Below are 20,492 nucleotides of genomic sequence, written 5' to 3' on the forward strand. Positions count from 1 at the left end.
TTGTCTTAGGGTTAGGCATCAGTAGCACTTTTGTAAAGGTTATTTAAAGATCATAATTTCAGTTCGATATCAATAAAAAGGTGAAACATTTGATGATGATGCAATTACTACAAGTGGATGCTGTATTGCTAGATTGCCTATTGGGTGAAAAACAGATAGATAGATAGATAGATAGATCATTTCAGTGGAAATTTGTCTTTGGCTTCTCTCAAAAATCAAAGGTCAGACAACACAAAACACCATTAAAATATACAGTTAAACAATATGTTACAAAAGTACAAATAGGCAGATAGGACTAATAAATATGTTTTCAAACATTTTGCTGATTGTTCAGTTACAACATTTTTGCGACTTGTCAGTTACATTAATTAGTAAAATTTTCCTTTTTATGTTCATGGAAAACCTAGTTTGCTCAGCAATACGTTTCCCTTAAAACATATTTGCTGTTTCAAATTAGTTTCATATAAAAGTAAATTCTAAGAGACAGGTTCTATTGTTACAACCATACCCGGTCTCCCCTATCCATGATCATAAATACTGGTAGTAGATGTTATGTCTGAGCTACTAGAGCACCAAAATATTGATTTCAATAAAATGCCATTGTTGCCAAATGTTTGTATTTACAATATTTTGGTAGTCTTATGAAACAGAATAGGAATATGACACTTGAAGAGCCTCATTTTTTTATTGTTCTTATTAATTATTATCAGCATCTTTAGTGTGATGTTTTCCAAGTTATAGCAAAATGTTTCTTCATACTCTAATGTGAAGAGAAGTGTCTAACCGCTCTCGCCTCTGCTGTTTGACACAGTGTAAATCTAATGTGTTAGTCTGATGGTCGCTTTCATAGCTCTGTATAGCTGAACAGTAAAGTAGCTCATTAAAGCGTGTGTTGATGGGACTCATGCAGAATTTAAGACACTGTCATTTTGTTCTGGGCAGAACTGCAAGCTGCCACACAAAGACCTATTTTACATCCTAACTGATGACACCAGCAACATTTCTAACAGATTAATAAAAGCGTGCCAAAACGCCTTTGAAAAGAGGATTTAACACTTAGCAGCACATGTCATTAAAAAAAAACCCTTTTGTTTCTGTTGCCTGCTGCTAAAATTATAAATCTGGCATGTTTTACATTGTGGTTGAATCTGATGGCTCAGATGTTTCAGAGCATTCTCTAAATAACTAGAATCTTTTTAAGGCTTTTTGTCCCGGTTGCAGTAAAAATGCTCTTCACAGCATACCGCATGAATTATGTGAGAAGAGCTGTAATTGTAGGCTGATGTTTGCATTCTATAAATAGCATTTTCTGTTTGCTTTTTTTCCTAAGTAACTCCTGACTTCTGTTGACTCTAAATATATCATTAACATCTCACATGTCTCAGCTTGCTTGGTATGTTGTTGTTATGCAAGCCTGTGACATAGCCAACAAACCACATATATTTTCATATCTCTTTGTCAAACCACGTGTTAGTTCTCTTTGTAGCTGCAGTGACATACAGTACACAAAAAGGGAAAGGAGAAAGGAGGAGAAAATCTCCCTCCTCCTCCTCCTTGTGAAAGGAGAGAGCAGTGAGGAAAGGAGGGAGGAGGAATGAGGGATAGGGGGGAGGGTAAACACACCCAGACAGAGCCATGTCTGACATCCTCGCTCACTGAAAAGAAGGAAGGACTGATACAAAGCCAGTGCGACCGAGCAGAAGAGATAGAGGGGAAGGAGGGAGGGAGGGCAGAGGGAATAAATGCAAAACGACCAGCAGAGAAAAAAGGGGTGAAAAAGATGCACAAGAGCTGCATCAGTTCTCGTCCGCAAGGAACAAAAAACATTGTGTTCCTGAATGGGAGCTGGTGAGCTCAAGCACAAGGCGAGTGCAATGAGAAACCAGGCAGACTTCAGTCTCTGGTGTTGCTGAGCACCAATCCTCTCTCCCTCTGTCTCTGTCTGTCACTCTCTGCCAGCCAGGACTGAGCCTTGGTATGATTTAGTCAAAGGGTTCAGGGCTTTTGATTAGGATTTGGAGCTTTATGTTTTAGGAATATGCTGCTGGAGAGGATTTGAACGTGCTGTTATTTCTGATTGAACACAGTGTGCGACGTGGAGACGCCTCTGGTTGCTGCTTTCAGGGCTGCTCCCCTCCCTGCTGTCTCTGGCTGTGTTTGGGGCTATGGTCCTGACTGAGAAGCAGAGCATCACCCAGATGCGGGGCTGTGACTGTATGGGAGGTTAAGCCTGTAAACACCAGCATGGGAGCCAAACAGATGAAATGGTAAGTGCTGTTTTTATAAATGATTATTTTCACACTATGCCAAGCAGGCTGCCATTTTTGTCCACTGTGTGCATCAGTAGCACAGATATACAACACATCAGGCCTAAATTCAGAACACTATACATCATCTTTATCATTTTCATCAGCATGTTGGGCTCAGTCTTCGTGTTAGTTTTGCATTCCACCAACAAAATGACGCTGATACCCTAACTGAGCGGGTTATTGTTCACAGTGTTTACAGTGCAGTAGGTGTGGGTGTGTCCCTCCCTGTCTGTGTGAGCTGAGCTGCTATTGCCTAGCAACCACTGTCTCACTTCCATTACCGGCTCTTCTGTTTCATGATTCAGATAAGGATCAAACATATTAAATTATATTCACATAACAAATACAAGATGCCCTTTTATTCTACATTAAGGCTTACTTTGGACTGTAAACATCTTAGAAGCCACAATCTTTGCCAAGATTAGCAACAGTATGTACCAGACAGGCCAAAGGGCTACTGTGTTGAACTAATCCTTTGAAATTAACCTCTAACTGGTTAATGAATAGACTTTTCTTGCTGATCAGCGGCGGTGGAAGAAGTACTCAGATACTTTGGAAAAGCACTAAAACATGATGTAAAATTAAACCATTACAAGTCTTGCATTTAAAGTACAGAGGTAGGCTATTATTAGCAAAATGTACTTAAAGTATCAGAAGTAAAACTACTCCTGCAGAAAAACTGTTGGGTCGGGTCCTTCCAAAGGGTTACAGGATAAATCTGAGCGATTATGAGATGATTAATGGAGGACAAAAGAAGAAAAATCTAAATTGCTACCACACATATTTGTGTTTATTTTTAGGAGTTTATCTTCTGTTCTTTGCTTTTTTGTGAGATATTGGTTCATTTTAACTCTAGTACCTTTTTAATACTCGGAATGTTATGGAAATTAAACTATCTAAGTTTAGATGCTAAATCTCTCAAAGACATCTGAAACATGAAAAAAAGGCCCCAAACAGACACTGCTTTTTAGATATAAGGAATCACCATGACAGGATCCCGCTGATCCTTATAAAGTTTTAAAAAGCAGTATATTCACTAATCTAAAAATAAGGCCTTAATTTGTATTAAAATTGTTGTATCAATCTTTCCAAGGTATTAAAAAATAGGATCAAAGTGGGATTTTATGATTTTTTTCTGACATTGCATCGCAAAATCTCTTAAAACTTGTCATCTATTGTTCTGAATTTTAAATTATTTATTTATTTTTTTTGTTATTGTAAAATTGGTCTCAAATTTCATTCCGACCAGCATTTAAAAAGTCTTAAAACATCTTAAATCTAACTTGCTTTACGCTGTAAAAACCCTGTGTGAGCTAAGCACTGGTTTAATCATTAACATTGTATTGTATTTTATAGGATTACCATGTTTGTATGTAATATCTTAATCTGAGTAACTACAGCTGTCAGATTAGTGTAGTAGAGTAAAAAGTACAATATTTCTCTGTCGAATGTCATGAATCAAAAGTAAAACATACCACAAAATAGAAATGTTAAAGTGAAGTACCTCAAAAGCACAGTGCAGGGTAAATGAATTTAGTAACTTTCCACCACTGCTGATCAAATGATGTTAATCTGTTGCACTGAAGCTCATCTCTTGCAAATCCCAGCGCTTAATCTTTGGCTTAACTCACATGTTCCAAATCTATCTGTACGTATGTGTTCTTTTGGTGCAGCAGACAGCAGCGAGCATTGAAAACGAATCTGTTAGTTTATTGAACTGCCGCAGCCAGCAGAGACCACGATAGAGGGTATCTTGATAATGTCATCGTCTGCAATGACAAGATTAGTCAAAGGCAGCTGCTTTGATCCCCTTTGCAGAAACACTTAGGGATAATCACAGCAGCATCTGATAAGACTCTCAGTTCATGTTTTTATGTGACCTGGTGCAATTACTCCTTCTGAGAAGCTTGGAGGACCAAATTATCTAAAGTTTCTCTGTGTGTGAATGTAGCCAATTTCCATGTGACAACACTCCCGTAAATTAAAAACTGAAATAATGTCTTCACTCACATGCTGGCAGCAGGATAGCAATTGTTGGTTGTTCCTCCACTTGGGTCCAGATTGAAATAACTCAACAACTAATGGATAAATTGCCATGAATCAATGGCACCCCCAGAGATTTCTTTTATTGGAGTGGCCAGATGGGGCCACTGAAAATCTTAGGGCTGGCACACTAAAACCAAAAGCCAGAAGTGAATTTCGGGGATTTGATTACGCTGTTGAAGTATATAGGCTAGTTAAAAGTTATGTCAATATGGAGAGGTAATAATACTGATGTACCTTGGTTTCCTGTCTTATTGTTGATATTATTATCTGATGTGCATAGACTAATACTGGTACAATTAACATTTTGAGATCCCCAAAATTCCTGTTTTAATGTGTTATGTATCTGCATACACATGTATTAGGCAATTGATTGTTGCTTTCCCTTAAAAGACAAATATACAGCTTTGATTTGAAGGAGTACATTGATTGTAAGGAACAAAATATTTACTGGGAACAAGCCTTTTCAAGTTCAGGTGATAGGTGAGGAGAGAGTTTAAGAAACTTCTTTAAAATGGCCGTGCCAGTTCCCCCTAACTTTGGAGCGTTATTTATCCTCCATCCTGACAAGCTATGCCGACATGTATGGTACCAACGGATGTCTTAGTTTGTCTCGCTTCACAGTGTATCAGGGGCCGGTTGCACAAGGTAGCCTACCTTAAGTTTGCTCCTTAAGTATGACGCTTAAGGTTTAGTTTAGGTTTAGGTTTCCTTTGTCAAGGAAAGACATTGAGGCATTAACTGCACTGAAAGAGATTTTATAGCGGTAAAATTCTGCTGTTTCCATGGAGATCATTTGTTTGCTTGAACATGCACTTATGACAGCCTAGGCTATCTGTTATCGCACCATAGTATCCTCTCACAAATTTGGTCTGATAGCAAAAAAAATGGCAGAAGATAAAATGACATGAAAACCAATTGGTTGGAGGAAGAAAGAATCCTATTTCTAAAGAAATTCAATGAAGGAAAAAACAAACTGAAAAGTAAGTACGATCTGAACAGCAAACATGAAGCAACGAACAAGGGAGGCAATTGCAACATCTGGATGGTAACTTCACCACGGTGTTCAGCAGACAGATGAGGGCGTTTGAAATCCGGTGGATGACACATGACACAGTTGACTTATACCTCGCCAACAACTGACTGGAAAGGTCCTGTCGCATAAAACCAGAGAGCAATCATTAAATGTAAAGGGGCTTCCAAAGGTCTAGTGATCCAACTCCAGGCGTTGAGACAATATATAAATTGACCTCTGGCCAAATTTATAGTGCAAAATCAATTGCTCATCATTAAAAGTGTTCATCGGGTTCTCCCAGCCATGAAACACTCTTCTCAGGATGCGTTCATTTTCCTTATTTATTGCCATCAACTCAGCCATGGTGTTGTTAAGATGTAGTCAGAGGTACCTTATGTTGTTTTCCTCTGGTTGCTAAGGTTCTCTGTGTAACAGTTTAACAAACTTTAGGCAATTCCTTAAGTATAACACCAATATAAGGAGAAAAACTTTAAACCATAACTCAGATTTGAAGGAAAATCTTCACTTAAAGGGATAATGCACCCAAAAATGAAAATTCAGCCATTATCTACTCACCCATATGTGGAGGGAGGCTCAGGTGAAGTTTTTGAGTCCTCACATCACTTGCGGAGATCCAAGGGGAGAAGGGGTAGCAACACAACTCCACCTAATGGAGGCTTGTGGCGCCCCAGATTCAAACGTCCAAAAACACATAATTGAAAGCACAAAATATCTCCATACTGCTCGTCCGTAGTGATCCAAGTGTCCTGAAGCCCCGACATAAGACGTTGTTTGGAAAAACGTCATTTGAACTCTGTTTTTAGCCTCATTGTAGCCTGCAGCTCTAACTGCTTCTCTGTGCAACACAATTATGTGTTTTTGGACATTTGAAGCTGGGGCGCCTTAAGCCTCCATTAGTTGGAGTTGCGTTGCTACCCCCTCTCCCCTTGGATCTCCGCAAAGGATGTGAGGACTCGAAAACTTCACCTGAGCCTCCCTCGGCATATGGGTGAGTAGATAATGGCTGAATTTTCATTTTTGGGTGCACTATCCCTTTAAGATGCTTTTTGCGACCAACCTCAGAACTTTTGTGCTATCTTAAAAAATTGTATCGGGCCACAGCCTCTTAAAGACAGTAATGTCAGCCTTTAATTATTTTTGCAAGGGGGGTCCAGTGAGGGGGGCAGCAGTTGTATCAGGAGGGTGATGGCCCCCTCTGGCTGCCCCTCGTGGGCGCCACTGTGATGAAATGAGGTACAGATATCTATGGTGCCCAGATGATGAATCATAATCACTTTGGTGATACCGCCACCATGAGGCATTGTGGTTTTTCGTGAAACGTCTCAGCAACTATTGGATGGATCGACATGACGTGGCACAGGTATTCATTCTTTGTCAGGATAAATTCAAAAAACTTTGTGATCCCTTAACTTTACACCTAGTGGCAGTATCAGGTCAAATTTTATTATTAGACACATTTAACACTTTGATTTATGACCAAATACCTGCTATACCTGCTATTACGTAAATTTTAGGATGGATACCCATTGACCCAAGGAGATGAACATGGAAAACCTTTTACCTGCTTAACATCAGCACATTAGCATTGTCATTTTAGGCATTTAGCATGCTGATATGAGCATTTAGGCCAAAGTTGTGCCTTATTACAGCCTCAAAAGCTGCTAGCAAGGCTGCAGACTCTTTGTCTCGTTTCCAGCTTGTTTGGTGTCTGAGAGATACAACTTAGGTACGCATTATGATAAGCAGCCACAGGAACATATGCACAGTTATTCAATAAAGAGGCAGCTTAAGCTCAGAAGTGACAGATAATACAACTGTTAACTGTCTGTTGTGATATTAGCTTGCGCTGAGTAATGCTATTAGATAAGCAGAAAATCTCATCGACTGCAATCTAAATCTCTCTGCATATGGGAAGAACATGTTAAACTGTGCAAATGCAATCCCTCAGGACATTCTTTGGTTTCTAAACACAACTTTTTTTTTTTTTTTTTTTACCCCATAGTTAAGTCCACAGTTATTTTTTCCCTCTTAGTTTTTTGGCCTCAGGAGCAGGGTGATGAATTGCTCTCCTTCTCTCTCCCTTCTCCATCGTAGAGTTTAGATCTGTTTCCGCAAACGCAGGCTTGTTTTCCCATGCAGACACAGAGGGGGAAAAAGAAGGAATCCCATGCTAAAGGACCATGCATAATGCCATAGGTCACAGGCCGCAGTAGCTGTGTCCTGTTTCCACAAACACAGCAGAGTGAAGATGACAGCTGGCCTGAACCTCAGGCGGCTGGAGATGCTCTCAGAAAACACAAAACGCATATTCATACAAGCTGCAAGAAAACCAGCCACTCAGAAACCATACGAGCATTATGTTTTGAAATTATGGCCAAAGGGGGAGCAAACTATGTGAAGAATTTCCTGTGGGAAAAATGACAGTGTTGCGTGCATTCCTGTTCCTGCTGTGTATTTTCTGAACAGGTTTCAATCCCTTTCTGTTGCGTGTTTTTATTATTTATTTTTTTTATGTGGTGAATAATGCGTGATACACTTTATTCCGATGAGCATAACATGTTTCAAAATCAAATATGGTTTCAAATATTTAGCCCAGATGTGATTAATTCACATTTTTATGCTCTTTGGGGGGTTATTAAAGCGTATATCTCCATTTTATGTTGCTAGGTTTATTTACTGTCATTCATTTGGCAGAGATGCAAACACACACACTCATTCCTGCCCGTGCCCACCATCTGTTTCAGTCTCAGCTCAGCCAGCCCTGCTCACTCCCCCAAAGAGGAGTATGTTATCACCCAGTCAGCTGACACCCCTAAAGAAGAAACACTCCATGATCAGTCTGAGGACCAGGGGGAACTTCAGGATGACAAATCTGAGCTGACAGAGAAGAAATCTGTCACAGGTTGGTTGGCTGCACATCAACTCTTGTAGAGCAAGTTACGAAGCAATGAATCGCTACAAAGGGGAAAAAAACAAGCTCCCTTGCCTCATCTCCCCCTGTACCTCTCTTCCTTTCAGAGGATGTGTCTCTGTGTGGATTGTGTCCCTCCCTCGGGCACGATGTGCAGGAGGAAGAGAAGTCCTGGGAGGAGCAGCTGGACGCCCACCAGGAGCAGCTGGAGAAGGAGATGCAGGAGGCCAGGAGGATGGTGTTCCGCCTACAGGTAAGTCCTGGTGATGACACACTTAAAAAACAAACTGCCTGGTGATGACACACTTGAAAAACAAACGACTGCACTTCTAATATGAACACACTGACAGAAGGCACACAGAATATAGCTGCAGCAGATGCAAGGTAACAGCTCAAATATAGCACACAGTGAGATTTTGATCTTCTTCTCACACCTCCAGTGTTTTTCAGGGGTTCAGATACATTAAATGAATTTAAGAGAACATGAATAAAATTATGAAAGCACTTTCAAATAACGAGGAAACAGATAAACGCCTAATTCATTTCAAACTCAATTGTTTTGTGAAACATTTGGCTGAGAACGGACATGCTACATCCCACTTAAAGTCTCTACTACATCAAGGCACACAATGATCACCTCACCAGACTTTTATTTATTCATATTAATGTGACACTATTTATAATTCTTTAACATGTGGTCATGCTGACAATCTACCTCCATATTTCCACTGTAAAATCAATGTACAGCTGGTCCAAGTGTATGCAGTGCCACACACATTCAGCGCCCTAGGCAAGCTAGTCCTGCCCAAAGAAAATTATCATTATTTTTATTCTATTTTATTTTATTTCATTTCATTTTAATTTATTTTGATTTAATTGAATTTAATTTAATCTAATTTATCTTATCTTGTCTTATCTTATCTTATCTTATCGTATCTTATTTCATTTCATTTAATTTTATTTTAATTCAGTCTAATTTATTTAATTTTATTTTATTTTAATGTATTTTTTTTTTTATTTTCTGTGCCTCAGATTACTTTTGCCTTTTCATTTTCTTCCACAAAAAATGGTTTTAATGTCTAACATCTGGAAAATTTGCAAAATATGTCAAAATCTGTGCTTTTATTGTAAAATATAGTTGCTGCTTACAGGTTAAGTATATGGTAATCTGCATTACTACTATTTTAGTATGCATCCATCTTCTAACTGCTTCATCCTCTTGAGGATTGCGAGGGGGGGGGGGGGGGGGGGGGTCTGGAGCCTATCCCAGCTGACATTGAGCGAGAGGCAGTGTACACCCTGGACAGGTCACCGGACTATCGCAGGGCTGACACATAGAGACAGACAACCATTCGACAGACAACCATTCACGCTCACATTCACACCTATGGACAATTTAGAGTTATCAATTAACCTAGTCCCCAGTCTGCATGTCTTTGGACTGTGGGAGGAAGCCGGAGTGCCCAGAGAGAGCCCACGCTGACACGGGGAGAACATGCAAACTCCGCACAGAAGGGCTCCCACACCCGGGATAGAACCGGGAACCCTCTTGCTGTGAGGCGACAGTGCTAACCACCACACCACCGTGCCGCCCACTATAGTATATCGTGAATTATTTATAAAAGAATAAACACACACTACCTGTAAACAGTGGTTTTGCTGCAGATGGGTAAAAAGTATGTTAAATTTGTAAAAGGGTTATATAAAATTATATGGTGCCTTTATTATTATTATTACAGAATACATATATTGTCCACATTTTTAATATACAGTACATATCTGTTATTATATATTATAACCAAGAAACAAAAACATGGAGCATATACACTCTGAACCCACAACATCCAAACCCCTCCTGCCTCTCCTCAAGCCTGACCTGCACAGACAAACAAATGAACACTGTTAAATATACTTAATACACATGAACACACAATATATACAGAGTCAAGATAGACTGATGATAATAATCGGGTGTTGCAAGTGATTTAACAGCAACAGAGTGGACTCGAACAAGTGAAGAAAGAAGGAAAAAATTACTATGATAGGCACGCACGGGCATTATATCACATTTCTTGACATATAGACATCATTATAATAGTCCAGGTATAGTTGCCATACTTTATGGAATTCACTGACTGATCCATGAGTGGTATATCTGAGCTTTTCCAACTTCAAGTGAGCCTAATGCAATATTTATGCTTAGCTGTCTTTGTGTTTGTCTTCCCGAGGTACAAATTAGTGAAACACATTTTTGATTTTATATATTTGAGTCTGAGTTATTGTAGTCTGGTTCCAGACCTCTGAATAACCACTTACATCTAATATTTGTTCAGCAATTCAATACAGCACATGTCCTACATGTGCCCCCGCCATCCATTTGAAATCTACACCTATGTTCATGTAAAAAAAGAAAAGAAACAGAAATAAAGTTGGTATACAGTGATCCCTATGGCCTGGTAATTGATATTAAATCCGGAGTAGCTGTGATACAAAAGGAAGAAAACGATACAGTAATATGTAAGAAAAATAAATTAGTAACTAGTATTTATGTATTTAAAAGAGGCCTCTATTTTAATAAGATTAGCAATATTGCTGAACCCTTCAATAGTTTTCATTATTCAGTCTGATTATCTTGTGTTATGTTTTGAATATGTCGAGGCATATAGCTGTGTACTGTATTTGTGGGTTAGAGCAGGTGAGAGGCGGAAGTCTGTATGTATTCCTCCAGGCTTTTCAGTAGTATTTCAATTTGATACAGCTCAATCCAGTTTAATTCACCGTCTCTATCAGCTGAAATGGAAACCTTGTTGTGCAGCCAAGTATAAAAATCCCAAACTGCTGTATTTACGAATACAAATACAGAAATAAATTAGGCTTCTCTGCCATGTTTATTTAATTATAACTGCTTTCAGGCCTTCTCTCACTGTGTATCTTTATATGTGTGTGTGTGTTTTTGTCCTCAGGCGCTGCTGCTCCACGGCTCCCTCCCTGAGGAGGACCAGGATGGATCTGTGAGCTTCGGAGATAACCGGGCTAACGCTGAACAGCAGCTGGTACAGTGCCCTCTCTCTGCTAACTCGAGAAACCAACACTTGCTCGCCACTCTGTGTGAAGTGTCAGTGTCAGCCCTTCTGTTGTGATGATGTTTGCAGCCATCACTCCTCCTGAGAGTGGCTACTGTAGAGCACAATTGAATCTCTCTGATCTGCTGGGGCCGCTGTCATGCAGGCACACTGGCTCCTCATACGTTCTGACATTTTTCCATTCTCTAATTACGCTGCTCATACCCTCTCCCTTTGAAGGTTCTAATCCGCAGTCGCCTGGACCAAAGCATGGAGGAAGCCCTTGATCTCAAGGTACAGTTAGTTAATGTAATTAGGTTTAATATAGATGAGCTGTCTTGCAAGCAAAGAGCCCTTTTCTCTAATGCCTCTGTTCGTTTCTGTGGCTCTTAGAGGGAACTCCTGAGAAACAAACAGGAGGCACGCCACCTTCAGGCCATCAAGGTAAACCTCTTACTCCAATTTTGTCCTTTGTGTGTGAATTAAAACGGATTAAAGGATATAATTCAATCTATTCCACTCTCGCGGTGTCCCAAACCAATGATTCTGCAGTTTCCATTGCACAGAATGTATGTTTTTTTTCATTTCTTTATAAAGATAATAAAGTTTAGAGGGTGGTGTGTGCTGTTGATGAGGCAGGTGGATGCAGTGTATCTGTATTCAGGTCCTCTCTGGTCGCTTCTTTGATCTCCCCCTCTTTCTCATTAGGATGCTCTGCAGCAGCGTCTGGCAGTGCAGGAGGATGCCGTGCTGCAGCTAAAGCAGGAACTACTGAGGTGCAACATGGCCAAAGATCAGCTGGAAGGGGAAAATGTGAGACAAGCGATGATTTCCGTTTGACACGATAAAATATTTGACTTGCTTGACCCGCCGATGTGGGTTTATGGGAGAGCAATGTAACACTCATATATAATGCCGGTGTTATCTGTTTGCAGGCAGAGCTCAAACACAAGCTGAGTGAACGAAACAAATTACTCAGTGAATACGAGGTATCCTTATTATTTACACTTCAGTGCTTTTTTTTTATACATACACGCGTGGGCAGACTCACTGTATGTTATCCATCTCTCTTGTCACAATAGCAGCAGCTTGGGAGGAAGGACAGGATACTGCAGCAACAGCAGCAGAAGCTTGATGAAGCTCAACATAAAGCACATGAAGTCAGTCTTGGACGGGTAGGGATCATGATACGTGTCAAATATTTCAACAACATATGTTTGGATGTAAATTACATGTATCGTAATAAGAATAATATTAATTAATAGAGCAAAATCAAGGTAACAAAATTACCGAGCTGAACAAGTCCCAAAAGGAATATGTATATTTTTTTTGGGAACAAGTAATTAAGCTTAACAACAATTTGTGTACACAACATAATTAACTTGAGTGCACAACATAAAAATGAAAACATTAAAAAATTCACCTTTCGAGACTTTAGGGGCTCCGCACAAACTACTTCACACAAGACAGCAAATTATACTCAACAAATTATAACATCAAAACAGGGAACAAAAGACATTAAGTGAATCAGAATAAAACAAGTATAAACAATTCAACTAAAAACAAACCTTCAAGTCACGTAGTTCGACAAGTCTTAAAATGAGATCATGACCAACAATATCTTGCTCGGTTTCTTGGTTCTTTCCAACAACTCTACCGTCTCTGTGGCACCAAGTCCCAAGCCTGTTGGTTTCTACTGAACTTGTAAATCTTTAAAAAGCAGTCACAGATACATCGATCAGCCAAAACATTAAAACCACTGACAGGTCAAATGAATAACATTGATTATCTTGTTACAGTGCAATGTTCTGATGAGAGACCTTGGGTCCTGGCATATATGTGGATGTTACTTGACGCGCTCCACTCATCCAAACATGGTTGCAGTTCGAGCAAACCCTCTCACAGCAACAACACTCCCTATGGCAGTGGCCCCCCAGCAGGACAATACGCCATGCCACACCACAAAAACTGCTCAGGAATGGCCCAAGTAACGTGACAAAGAGCTCAAGGCACTGACATGGCCTCCAAATTCCCAAGTACCCCATGCGACTGAGCATCTGTGGGACGTGCCATTACCCCAGACGTACTGCCCATCCACGGTGGGGCCTCTATAGATTGGACATAGCTCTGACATGTCAAGGTATGGACACAGGAAGTCAGGGGATGCCTTGTGGTGTCTGGCACCAGGGTCTTCACGGCAGATCCTTCGAGTCCGGTGGGTTGCGAGATGATGTACCAGCATGTCCCAAGGATGCTCGATCAGATTTGGATCTTGGGAATTTGGAGGCCAGGTCGAGGCCTTAAGCTCTTTGTCAAATTTCACGGACCATTTCTGAGCAGTTTTTGCGGTGTGGCATGGCACATTGTCCTGCTGGGGAGCGACTGCCAGTGGGTAGTGCTGTTGCCATGAGGTTTACTTGGTCTGCAGTGGTGATTGAGTGGGTGGTGCATGTCAAGTGGCATCTACATGAATGCTAGGACCCCAAGTTTCCCAGCAGAACATTGCATTGTAACAAGATGATCAATGTTGTTTACTTACTTGTTATTTAATGTTTTGACTGGTTGGTGTACGTTCAAGTCTTCTCAGTATTTTCCTAAAAAAGTTGGGTACTGTGGTTTTTAACAAACATTACTCAAACAGAGGTAAAAAGTGCATTTGTTGAGGACTATTTTCAGCTGTGGATTATTACACATTTGCATTTACAGCAGCAGAATGGTGTGTGAGGGATTTTCTCAAAAATAAACTTCAGTGCGCCTGTGTTCATTGTTATGAAGACACCTGTCACATAGTGAAACAGTGACTCATTTATGCAATTTAAATAGCTTTTTATACAACAATGGAGGCTTAATGCACAGAGGAATAAACTTTATCAGGCTTTGGGCTGATCTTCTTTTCATTGTGTTTGTTCATAATTACATAATTATAGAATATCACCAGCTTCATCCAACATATTTATATGTACTGTTGTCCATTTGCAGTCATTCAGGAGTGAAAGTGGTGGTTACAGTAACTCGGTGGCTTCGACATCTCCTGCAGTATTCCAACACAGTGCACCAGTATGTACCCTTTTTTAAAATTTAGTCTTTAATCAATACTTTCAATTGCTGTTTATTGTCATATTTCGATTGCTTGTTGTGTGGAAGCTCATTTCTGGTAGGAAAGACATTGATAAAAAGTAATGCATGACAAAAAATACCAAACTCATGGTCAGTCTGAATTATGAGAAAAATGAAAATGTTGACTTAGTCAAAATTATGATATACCATATTAAATTAGGAGATAATTTAAAATGTTGAGGCACAGTTGAGTGAAAACTTTGAATCTTTGAGTGTGACTTTTTATGCATTTTTATCTTTCTTGACGGGAATGGGCTTCCATACTTCTTGTCTTAATATGAAAAGCAAAGTTTTTATAGAAATTATTTGACTATCAGGATGCTGTTTGTCACAGGGGGAAGAGCTGCAGCTGGTCAGGGAAGCACTGCGTAGCCTGAGGGACAGCTTTTCTGGCCATGACCCCCAACATCACACCCTGGACACCTTGGAGCAGGGTGTGGCCAGCCTCATGGACAGATTGCACACTTTGGACAGCCAGCGCAGACAGGACAGAGGGGTATACACACAAGCGCACACACACACACACACACACACACACACAGCATTTCAGAGTAAATCTTAAGAAGTAGCAACACATCTGTCACCTGATGAGTGAGTCAACAACAAATGGCATTCAGCTGTTTACCATGAGCAATTGGTTCTTCTTCCAGGAGGAATTTAAATCACCGGGACGCAGAGCCAACTCGACAGACCGTGACTCCTGGCCGCAAAGCTCAAGTAAGACAAACAAAATCCTTGTTTTGTTTAGGATGTGCCATCCTCTGCAACATCTCAACTCTGCCTGTTAAATCTAATTGTGCAATTACACAGCTATGTATGGAGAGGGTTCTTACTGGCTGCGAGACCAGAGCCATTTTAGACTCTAGTTGCTAAAAACAGTGTTTGTTATTTTTTGTCATTAATTCCAGAAATGGCCCACTCACACAGCAGCCCAGGACTGGACACCGCCGTTTCCACTAAAGTGCTCTACTTCACTGATCGCTCGCTCACTCCATTTCTGATTAACATCCCAAAAAGGTGAAAATGAAAACACTTTATATAACAGTGTTGCTGTCCCATCACTGTAGTGTGCATTCATTTTAAGCTAACAGCTGTTTAGGTTAGCGCTACACGCTGAGGACACATCTTGATGCAGGCATGACCTGAGCTACATGTAGCTGCTTAGTATTTATGTTGGTTAAATGTTTATCTTAGAGAGTATCTATGTGGGTGTTTGTGTGCATAGATCATGACTGACAGTGTGCTCCCACAGGCTGGGTGAGGTGACACTGCGAGACTTCAAGGCCGCTGTGGACAGACAGGGCAGTTTCAGATACCACTTCAAGGCCCTCGACCCAGAGTTTGGCACAGTGAAAGAGGAGGTAGGCGTGGGAGCAAAATTATAGCCCCTACTTCTTTTCACATCAGCTTCAGCAGGCAAACATAAAATGGCAGTTGTGGAGTGAGATATGCTAATAATAGCTATGGCTGTGCTGTACTTCAAAACACTGCAGGATAACTGAGCAGTCATTTTCACTTTCCATCCAGACCTTTATACGTTATACATGTGAGTATCTCTCAGATATGTAAATGCTGGTTGTTGGATGTTCAGGTATTCCAGGACGGAGCAGTCGTGCCTGGCTGGGAGGGGAAGATTGTAGCGTGGGTAGAGGAGGACCACGGAGAAAGGAGGTAGAGCCCAAAAAAAACGACAGATCACCACTACAAACCTCAGTTGTTCCCACTGGACCAGGATTTCACTGAAAATACTTGTGATGCCATAAATCGAGACACCCCAGGTGACATAGATGCACTGGTCAATTTTGAGATTTTGGGCTTTTTTGATTTCATGTCTTATTTCAGACTAGTGGAAAGAAAACATCCCAAAAAATGTATTAGTTCGATTTCTATTCTGTGATGTATGCAAAAAGCACATATTTAATTAGATCATGTCTAATTTGCATATTTAAACATACAAATTCAGAAAACTGGTCGTACAAAAAAAATAATTGTCTTAATGTAAGAAAACGGGAAGTTTCATGGTGATATCTATTATTTAAATTTTCACCCTGGTGTCGTGTCTTTGTTTAAAAATGTATGGAATTTTAAATACATATCTTTAAAGGCCATTTTCTCAAAAGGAGTTTTTCTCATACTCTGAGCCAAAAACTCTTAACCTCAGTCGTACTTACATACACCAAAGTTTCCTGTTTTGTTCCTCTCTATATTATTTAAGGTTTTAACAGAGGGGGGTTATTAATATATCATTCATAGCCTGATTGATAGAACATTTTATTCCTAAAAACAGGGTGATAGTAGATTTTTTTAATGGCTGTTGACAGTGTTTTCAGATTTATGGATGGATAAAAAGAATTCCCTCTGTAAAAACCTTTGACTTTAAAAGGAAAAAATGGATTTTGAAGCTGGCTTTATCCAATGTTGAGGTTTTTGTACTGGAAATGTACACATATCAATGAATATTTAATTACGTAATGCCTCATTTGCATAATAACATTTCAGAACTTGTATTAAAAGAGATAATTGTCTTACTGTAAGTAATCAGCTGGGGAGGTTTCATGGTGATGAGTTGAAAATGTTCACCTGGGGTGTCTCCCTGTAATAGAGAAAAGTTATAATACAGCTAACTGGGACCAATGGATCTTACATTGTTTCGATACAAAACCATGTTTTAAAAGTGAATGTTTCATAAGAAGAATCTGACTTGACATTTGGGTGCCGCATTATCTTTAAGGGATGGATATTAGACATTGTTTGCAGCTCATGAATTAATATGTGCGACTGCCAATTAATGGTCAGTAATGTGATACTTGAAACTGAAATATAAAATAAAGCCAACATGATTTACGATGAATAACCCGAACTGTGCTCCATAAAGCTGTAATCCGTGCATAGTATGCAAACCTTAAAATAAAAGTGTTTACTGACATTTTTCACACGTTCCAGATTGCCAAACAGTGATGTTGTTGTTCTGCATCAATTTTGATGTTTTAATAAACATGAATTATTGCATGGATCATTTTGTTCTCAATTATTCCCCGGGCTGACAGTAATGACACTGTACTCCAGCTCGGAGCCATTATACACCTCCACTCGTACACCCACACATTAATAACAAAACACAGATTGTTATTAAAGTCAGTTAATTTTTGGGGGGTTAAGAATTATATTTGCTGCTGCAGATCAGCCCACACAGCACAAAGGGACACAGTGGCACATTTGTCTCAGTAAAAATATTATTTTTGATTAGGGAGCAGATCAGTTTACAGGGGAGCTGTTTATTGTTTGTTAGCTGGAAGTCCCTGCATAGCATAATGTGCTCACAAGGCTTTTCAGATTGCATAGCAGGAATTTAGTTTGTTTTGGTTGTTTACTTTGAGGTATCCTCCGTGTCAGAGTTTACTCCGAGCTTTACGGTTTCTTCAGCTCGTTCCCAGCTTGACTGTTCACCTCTCTGTGCATTTGTGTCTCCATCAAGGCAAATTGTCAGAAAACATCCACTCTCAAAGTCAGCCTCCGTTTCTTCTTGTTAAAAATGGCAGACGCAGTATCTTCGATCACAGTTTTGGGGAATTCCAGAAGTAAATAGTAGACATCCTCCACTTCCAGTAAGATGTCGTCCTGTGGAGAAAAATACATTCAGCACACTGTTTGACTTAGCCAATTATATATTTTCCTCATGACATCCAACTTTACACTGACACACTTTGGATCCTAAAGTGGTTCATTATAACTGTTCAAGGGAGTGTGTAACCACTAACCTTGGAGATTCTCAGCTGGCATTCTGACACGGAGCAAACCTTTGGCAGCTCCACTGTCAGCTCCATGCTGCGAGCAACTCCTTCTGTATCGGTCTTCACCTCGAGTTGGTACTCTGGCTTCTGAGGCTGCACAAATGTAGTGGAGATGACCTGGATCAAATCCTTCTTTTTGTGCTCCGCAGGTCTGCAGATAATTTGAGCTGCCGGGTCCTCGTGTTGTTTCTCTGAGCGTAGAGAGGAGATCTGCTGCAGAAGGGCAGCTGGGGTCTGACTGGCTGTAAAAAGAAACACTATGGATTATTAGAAACTGCTGTAGAAGGTGAAAGACGATTCACTTGCAGCAGCAAAGAAAAATACAGAGGGCTTGTAGCAGCTTACTGGGGTATGAGACTTATTGCTCTACCTGTGCCTACTTGTTTGGAGGTGTTAGACCACTGTTGAAACCCAAGCCGGCGGTACAAGTCCTCTAGGCTACTTTTTGGGCCACAGCTGACGACAGTATACCGCTGAGATAACGTCATCCCATACTGCCGCTGGGCAAAGCTCAAGGCCAGTGTATACACCTCTGTTTTGTCTTTGATACTTTCTTGCAGCACGGCAGGGTTTAATGCCACATCCAACACAGTGTACACGCCTGCAAAGGAAAGTAATCAATTTATGAGCTTCCTTGTTTACATCATGTAACAGTTGTGCTTGTGATGCAGTACAGCTTTGTCTTTTACCTCGACCTTCATCTGTGTCTGTTTCCAGTTTTCCTGCACACACAGGTAAAGGCCTGCTGGGATCCTGAGGTGCAGGCACACGTTTCCAGCTGCATATGCTGATGTACAATGACCCTTTCTTGGGCTCCTGTTGAGGACACAGATGTCTGTCATTAAAAAAGTAAAATCACACCCTATGTCTAATCTATAAACACACACTGCTGTGGCAGCTTTTGTATTTGGCAGTTAGTCAATGAAGTGATTAGTCCACCAACAGAAAATAAATTCGATTTTAGCTTTTCAAAAGTGAATATTTTCTGTTTTCAGTCTTATATGACAGCAAACTGAATCTATTTGTTGGGTGTTCGACTGTCGGCTGGACAGAACAAGACATTTAAAGACATTGCAGTGGGCTTTGGGAGCTTGTGATGTTTGTTTCTCACATTTTATAGACCAAACAAATAATCGATAGAATAATGAAGAGGTCAATAAATACTGATCAGTTGCAGCTGTGGTAGACAGACAGGCAGGTGGAACTCAGATCTACCTGATAGACCTTTGTCACAGTGGACTTATTCCCTTAATAAAAAAAGGTGTGTACATTTATTTTATCATCAATAATGGCTGCATTTAATTTTGTGTCACCAAACTCTGTGACCCTTCAGACTCTGTGTCTTTATCCCATTTTTTTGATAGCAGCATGTCGCCTTCAATGTATTTTGATAAGAGTAAGACATATTGATGTAACCTGTCAGATCCTGTAATGCTAGAGGATAAACCACATGAAAAATATCAGAGGGTTAGTGTTCTGTACACAGACCTATACACTACAATTTCTGCTGACACAGCTATCAAAAACGGTTACCCTCTATGTACCTTTTATTTAATCTTAATAGCTAAATTGTGACCCAATCAAAACACAATAAAGGAACACACCTGTGTTGAGCAACGGGGTCAATATTAATGAGACACACCTGTGCTTTCCCTGCTGTGACACGAAGTATTTCCTGTGAGAAATCTATTATGCAGGCTTGACAGCTAAAGTTAACTGGTTACCATTTCTTATTAAGTTGCTACCTCTGATGTAGGCTAACTTACCAGTATTTCAGTGCACAAGCAGGAGTGGAGCTCAGGCGGTGACCTGAACGCAGCACCGTCCTTCATCTGTTTCTCCATGAAGCTACGGTAAGCTGCTGGGTCATTTTCAGAAAGCTCATCCAACATGGACCAGAACTGGTTGACCTGCTGTAAAACATCCCCTGTACTGCCGGTGGAGGACATCTTCGGGTGACTGTCTTAGTTTGGAGTTAGCAAACTAACGTTAACGCTAGCAAGGCACTAGCTAGTTAATGCTGGCTGTCTGATATTAAACCGAAAGCTGAAGTTTGTGAGTTAAAGTTAGAAAAATGAGTTTGTCTGCAGTGTTAAATGAGTTTAAAAAGACTCTATAAACATGAAAATATGCAAAAAGCGTAACAAAACTATTCCTGTGTTTACTACAGCCTAATATCTCTAATGCTAGTTTAGCTAATGTCAGTTTAGCTAGTGTTGTCAG

General features: G+C 40.2%; 2 protein-coding genes across 4 annotated transcripts; one reads left to right on the forward strand and one right to left on the reverse strand.

The window, feature by feature from the left end:
* The first annotated feature begins 1,595 nt into the window (after nucleotides 1-1,595).
* On the forward strand, nucleotides 1,596-17,491 carry dixdc1a (DIX domain containing 1a). Of its 3 annotated transcripts, none has more exons than XM_078167014.1 (16): nucleotides 1,596-1,865; nucleotides 2,088-2,267; nucleotides 8,133-8,290; nucleotides 8,407-8,552; nucleotides 11,263-11,352; nucleotides 11,602-11,655; nucleotides 11,755-11,805; nucleotides 12,070-12,174; nucleotides 12,297-12,350; nucleotides 12,444-12,536; nucleotides 14,341-14,418; nucleotides 14,813-14,974; nucleotides 15,129-15,195; nucleotides 15,387-15,495; nucleotides 15,731-15,839; nucleotides 16,070-17,491. In XM_078167014.1, the coding sequence occupies exons 2-16, from the start codon at nucleotides 2,245-2,247 to the stop codon at nucleotides 16,151-16,153; spliced, it is 1,383 nt and encodes a 460-aa protein (XP_078023140.1). In that variant the 5' UTR covers nucleotides 1,596-1,865; nucleotides 2,088-2,244; the 3' UTR covers nucleotides 16,154-17,491. The 3 variants fall into 3 exon arrangements, with proteins under 3 accessions (XP_078023140.1, XP_033486786.1, XP_033486785.1); XM_033630895.2 differs by having other exon boundaries at nucleotides 1,633-1,975; nucleotides 12,447-12,536; XM_033630894.2 differs by having other exon boundaries at nucleotides 1,636-1,975.
* On the reverse strand, nucleotides 16,100-20,486 carry pih1d2 (PIH1 domain containing 2). Its single transcript, XM_033630897.2, has 5 exons — nucleotides 20,036-20,486; nucleotides 18,959-19,085; nucleotides 18,640-18,870; nucleotides 18,237-18,511; nucleotides 16,100-18,096 (listed from the first exon to the last, which is right to left on the reverse strand). The coding sequence occupies exons 1-5, from the start codon at nucleotides 20,216-20,218 to the stop codon at nucleotides 17,962-17,964; spliced, it is 951 nt and encodes a 316-aa protein (XP_033486788.1). The 5' UTR covers nucleotides 20,219-20,486; the 3' UTR covers nucleotides 16,100-17,961.
* Between the last annotated feature and the right edge of the window lie 6 nt (nucleotides 20,487-20,492).

Source organism: Epinephelus lanceolatus, chromosome 4, assembly GCF_041903045.1.
Source record: "Epinephelus lanceolatus isolate andai-2023 chromosome 4, ASM4190304v1, whole genome shotgun sequence".
In the NCBI taxonomy this organism is placed as follows: domain Eukaryota; kingdom Metazoa; phylum Chordata; class Actinopteri; order Perciformes; family Serranidae; genus Epinephelus; species Epinephelus lanceolatus.

Coding starts and splice junctions, on each gene's coding strand:
- dixdc1a (XM_078167014.1), top strand. CDS start 2,245: ATGGGAGCCAAACAGATGAAATG. Junction 12,175..12,296: donor ATCAGCTGGAAGGGGAAAAT/GTGAGACAAGCG, acceptor ATCTGTTTGCAG/GCAGAGCTCAAACACAAGCT. Junction 15,196..15,386: donor CTCCTGGCCGCAAAGCTCAA/GTAAGACAAACA, acceptor CATTAATTCCAG/AAATGGCCCACTCACACAGC.
- pih1d2 (XM_033630897.2), bottom strand. CDS start 20,218: ATGTCCTCCACCGGCAGTACAGGGGATGTTTTACAGCAGGTCAACCAG. Junction 19,086..20,035: donor GCTTGTGCACTGAAATACTG/GTAAGTTAGCCT, acceptor TGTCCTCAACAG/GAGCCCAAGAAAGGGTCATT. Junction 18,871..18,958: donor AGACACAGATGAAGGTCGAG/GTAAAAGACAAA, acceptor TTTCCTTTGCAG/GCGTGTACACTGTGTTGGAT.